This window comes from Penaeus chinensis, chromosome 2, assembly GCF_019202785.1.
Source record: "Penaeus chinensis breed Huanghai No. 1 chromosome 2, ASM1920278v2, whole genome shotgun sequence".
Lineage (NCBI taxonomy): Eukaryota > Metazoa > Arthropoda > Malacostraca > Decapoda > Penaeidae > Penaeus > Penaeus chinensis.
The window spans coordinates 42,368,044-42,373,043 of NC_061820.1; the positions used below are offsets into that span (position 1 = coordinate 42,368,044).

The 5,000-nt window shown below is 35.7% G+C and overlaps 2 protein-coding genes across 2 annotated transcripts in view; both read right to left on the minus strand.

Moving 5' to 3' along the window:
* Window positions 1-883: 883 nt before the first annotated feature.
* LOC125034992 (zinc finger protein 675-like) lies at window positions 884-1,578 on the minus strand. Its single transcript, XM_047627040.1, has 2 exons — window positions 1,552-1,578; window positions 884-1,306 (listed from the first exon to the last, which is right to left on the minus strand). The coding sequence occupies exons 1-2, from the start codon at window positions 1,576-1,578 to the stop codon at window positions 884-886; spliced, it is 450 nt and encodes a 149-aa protein (XP_047482996.1).
* Window positions 1,469-5,000, minus strand: part of LOC125036331 — a 9,087-nt gene continuing 5,555 nt past the window's right edge. Inside the window, exon 2 of the mRNA XM_047628874.1 lies at window positions 1,469-5,000. This exon is cut by the window's right edge and continues 267 nt beyond it. Within this exon, the coding sequence (XP_047484830.1) occupies window positions 1,600-5,000 (3,401 nt within the window). The 3' untranslated portion in view covers window positions 1,469-1,599.

Sequence of the window (5,000 nt, forward strand, 5' to 3'; positions counted from 1 at the left end):
CAATAATCTTAATGGTGAGCCGCCTTCTTACAGTTTCATTTCACCGGGAACATTTACAAAGAACTCCCACAAGAGCATTGCTTAGCTACTTTCAGAGGTTCTTTAAAGGCTTATTTTTAATACAATGCAGAACAAATGGATACAGAAAAGAATCGAATGAAAACAATACATGTAAAAAAAAAAAAAAAAAAATGAAAATAAATTAATAAATCCTGAAAACAATAAAGCTAAAATATACAAGCTGAATATCAGGTAATAATACCTTGGGTTACTATCAAATTCTCAATCATTTGAGATAAATAAATCATATATGTGACTTACACATTTCAAAAGACAACACACTAAACAATAATTAACCACTTATATTGTTAATTGACACAAAGTAGCCTTCATTTCCTTCCTTGTGAGAAAATAATACTTATTTGATTTCAAAATTTTCCATGAGAACATGTCATGGAAAATCATATTTGTTTTACAAAAAAAAAAAAAGAAACTATGAAACAAGTATTAATAAGCATAAAAAATATGATGTGTGTGTGTGTGTGTGTGTGTGTGTGTGTGTGTGTGTGTGTGTGTGTGTGTGTGTGTGTGTGTGTGTGTGTGTGTGTGTATGTGTATGTGTATGTGTATGTGTATGTGTATGTGTATGTGTTTGTGTGTGTGTGTGTGTGTGTATGTGTGTGTGTGTGTGTGTGTGTGTGTGTGTGTGTGTGTGTGTGTGTGTGTGTGTGTGTGTGTGTGTGTGTGTGTGTACATCATTCTATCAGTCTAACATAAAATGTATTCTACATGTATATATAAACATATCCAAATATTCCTCCCTTTCCTAAGTAAATGAAGCCAACTGATATAAAGCCTTAATACAAATTAAAGGTGAAATACTTTATTTCTTTGAGCGAGGTACAAGAATGACACCTTTAACTTCAAATTCTGGATGTTTTGATGCAGCATGCTTCCTCAAACTGCTTTCAAATCGATAGCTTACACCACACAAAGGACACTGAATAGGTTTCTCACCTGTATGAACTCTTGTGTGTACCTTCAAACTCTGAGACACATAAAAGGCAGCTGGGCAGTACTGACACTTATAGTGTTTGACTTCATCATGAATTTTTCTGTGCTTTGTCAAGTTTCCACAAGAATTAAAACCCCGAGAGCATATTTTACACTTATATGGTGGATCTGAAGCATGAATGTTGATATGAAATTTATAGTAACCAAGGCGAGAAAATGCTTTGCCACACTGTTCACATCTATATGGTTTGTCGTCACTATGAACTGTCTGGTGATTTTCTAAGTGAACTTTCTGAGTAAATTTTGAATCACAAAGTTTACAAGCATAAGGCTTATTACCATTATGCACTTCAATATGTCTTTTAAGGGCTTCTCTTTGTCTAAATGACTTTGAACAAACTGAACACTTAAAGGGTCTTTCTCCAGTGTGTTTCCTCATATGCCTTGTCAGATCTGAAGAGCTAGAAAACTTATGGTCACATATATTACACGGATACCACCTCTTTCCATTGATTTTGATGATCTCGTGTTTCTTACGACAGTGAAAGGCCTGCTCTTCTTCATTATGTACTTTTTGTCCTGACCCTACTTTGACTTCCTTTTTGATGCTTTCTGGTTGAATACTATTGCTCTTTCTCCTGGTTGCTTCATAACTGTGACGAACCTGATGCATATTATCTTTAGTTTCACATCCTCTTTGCCTTTCAATATAGTTTCTTCTTTGTTATTGATGTGTTGTGGTAATACTCTTAAGTGTTTATTAAGAGACTGATTATCTTTAACAGTATTTCTCAACTTTCTTTTTGGTAGTTTCTTTGGAGTGAGGAATTCTGCATTATCATTGGTCATCTCTGAAGTTAAAGTCCTTAGTTTACTGTCTGAACCTCTGACAATTTCTTTCCTACTATTTGTAACAAGTGGTTCAATTAAAGAATGATCTTCAGTCACCAAAGTTTGCTCTTTTAAGGGATTCATGTCTGTGTGGATTGTTTTGCAAATGCTGATATCAGAAACTGAATTCAAATTATCTGTTCTTGCATTTTCTTTTGTAATTTTTTCTGTGTGCACATGCTGTGAGCAAAAATCCTTTTTACCTTTAGGATCTAAATTAATATCCGTAACATCATCATCACTTTTCTTCCAACTTTCACATCTGGTTAGGTCTTCAGAATTCTCTCCTTGTTCTGATGCTGTTATGAGTTCTGGGCTATGAAGTATCAACCTGGGAGTTTCTACTTCATAACATTCTTTTCCACTGATTTCTGATAATGAACTGCTATCACATGAAATTTCAGCTTGTACCATCAACTGATTTTTATTCTCATGGTGTTTGGCACAATGTCTTTTCAATTTTGCTTTTGTAAAACATGACTTCCCACATATAAGACACTTATTCTTGATTACGTCATGTTTATTAGTGGTGAACCTCCTTCTTTTAATTGGGTCTTTATTCAAACCTGGGAGAGAATTATCATTGGTAGAACTTGTTTCTCTTGTATGACTGATTAGCAGAGTAGGTTCACTGATCTCTTCAGGGTTACATTCATTAGCTCTTTTCTGTGATATATCTCCCTTCTTCAGTTCATTAATTTCAGTTTCCTTTTCACTTACAACTTGTTGACTATCTGCTTCAGAATGGAGCATATTGGCATCTACTACTTCATTTTGTATTTTTGTGAGTTCTTGGATATTTATATTATGAGGCACTGAGTCATGAGTCTCACAGTTACCATCTTTTCTTTTTGCTGTTTGAACTAGACTTCCCGGATTATCTGTTGAATATCTTAGTTCTTCACCAAATTCTAAATCGGACATACAAAAGTCATCACTAATATCTATATCTGTGGAGAGAAAACCTTCAAAATTGAAGTCAAGAACCGGACTAAAAAGATGTGCGTATGAGGTTTGCGTTTCCTTCACTGGACTTGATTTTCTTTTTTCAACCTGATCACACTTAGGTATATCATGCTCTAAGCACATTTTGTTTTTCATCACCTCGTCGCAGTCTTCTAGCACTACTTGACACTCTCGCATTCTTTTGAAATTAGACGTTACATTTCTTGTTCTGTGAGCAATATGGGAGGAAGAAACGTCATGGGGCTTACAGATGCTTGGACTATGCCTCTCGACTAAGCCAAGAGCATTGAACAACATGTTTTGTTCAAATGGGTAACTGAAGCCATCTGCAAAGCAAACTTCCATGCCATCTTTCTTGCCTGATCTGTTATTCACTTCTATTTTATCTTTGAAAGCTGAAGTACTTTCAACATTTGAATCTCTTGACTCAATAACAGGCATATCTTCTGAATTACAAGACTGATCATTCCTTTCATTAAAATCTTCAGTAAACTCAAACTCCTGAATATTATTTTCCTTATTCTCACTATGCTTTGGTTTATCCATAATTTGATATGCTCTGCATGGTCTTCTTCCTGGTTTCCTTTTAATCTTTAACACTTGACTTTCCTCCAACTTTTTTGTTGATTTTGATAAAGCTCCAGATAAACCTTGAAATCTTTTGCTTCGCCTCACACTAGCTGGCATTCCAGCCTGAAATTTGTTACCGAATTTCTTAGCTACACTATTTTTTAGTATCTGGCTTGAAGTAGTTCCATTAGTTACTCTACACTTGTAGCTCCTTTGACTTCTTAACATTTTCTGCTGGCCTCTTGTGAGGGTAATTCTTTTGTCATGAACAATTTCATTAAACCCTTGAGCCTGTGCTAATTTACTTCGATTTTTGGGTGGTCGACCCCTGCGCCTTGCCTTTGGTGGGCTGTCTATGTTTTGGGTGCCTATAATCTCTTGATTGTTGGGAGTCGTATTTCTTGAAATGCTCTCTGTGACTTCAGTTCCCTTAGAAGGATGAATATCTTTAACTCTTTCTTGATTTAGAAAAGAATTACAGCTTACATTACTTTCAGCTATTACAGTTTCAATAGTTTTTGCTTGTTCTTCTGGGCTTTCATTTCCATCTCCCAAAACTATGGACTGAGTTTCACTACCTAGATCTCCAGTATCAGATTTATGCAATTCATTTTTTTCTACACTTGTAATGTTTCCGCTATAAAAAAGTTGGAGCATAATTTGAGCTGCTTCTGTTTCACTAAAAGTTAAGCCCTCAGATCCTTGACTACTACTTGTTCTTGATGTTGATGCGGGTGACTGACATTCTTGGGAAACATTATCATCAAAAGAGTCTTGAGAAGGAGAATTATTCATCAAAGTAATGATTTTACAGCTAGGAAGATTCTCAAGCTTAGCACTGGCTGCAGACGGAAAATCATAATCAGGTTCTGCAGCACCCTGTAATGAGGTTGCGATTTCCAGAGTAAAATCCTGATCCTCCATATCTTCAACCACAATGGATGGTAGTAATTCTGGTTGCAATTCATGTGATAAGAATGGTTGTGATGGAGTAGTTCTACAGCTTTTCAAGGAGGAAGACAGAATATATGAGCTTTTATTCATTGTCCTTTCTGAATTAAGAAATCTATCCATATTAAATCCCTTCTTTTCATTAAACCCCACAAAAGAGTCACTTTCCTTTGTCATCTCAGGCATTTCCCCCATCTTGGTGTTAGGAGAAAATTCTTCATTTCTGATTTTATCCTTTTTCTGACTTTCAGTGCCTCTACTTGAAGCACTGGCTCTTTTCAAAGCTTTGTAATATTTTGAGACTGAAGGTTTCTTGGGTGTCACATATGGAAGATCAAAAGAGTCATTATGAAGGACAAACAATTTACGTGCATACTTTATTGGCGGGGATTGAGTGGCATTGATAGTTACTGGCTCTAGTTCACTACTATCACACTGAATCCCTATGCTTACCCTTTTGACTAAGGTTTTTTTTGAAGTTCGTGATTTCTGTGAAGAGCCTGGTTCCTTAATTACCTGTTTTGCTGACAAAGTGATTTTTCTAGGGCTAACCAATTTTGGCTCTGGTGTTCTACTGGCACATCTACAAGATCTATTCATACCTGTGG

Bases quoted from the DNA above. Each gene is read 5' to 3' on its own strand.
- LOC125034992 (XM_047627040.1), bottom strand. From the start codon at position 1,578: ATGAAGAAGAGCAGGCCTTTCACTGTC. The intron at 1,307-1,551 runs GTAAGAAACACG...AAATTTACTCAG, and splicing joins AGAGCAGGCCTTTCACTGTC to AAAGTTCACTTAGAAAATCA.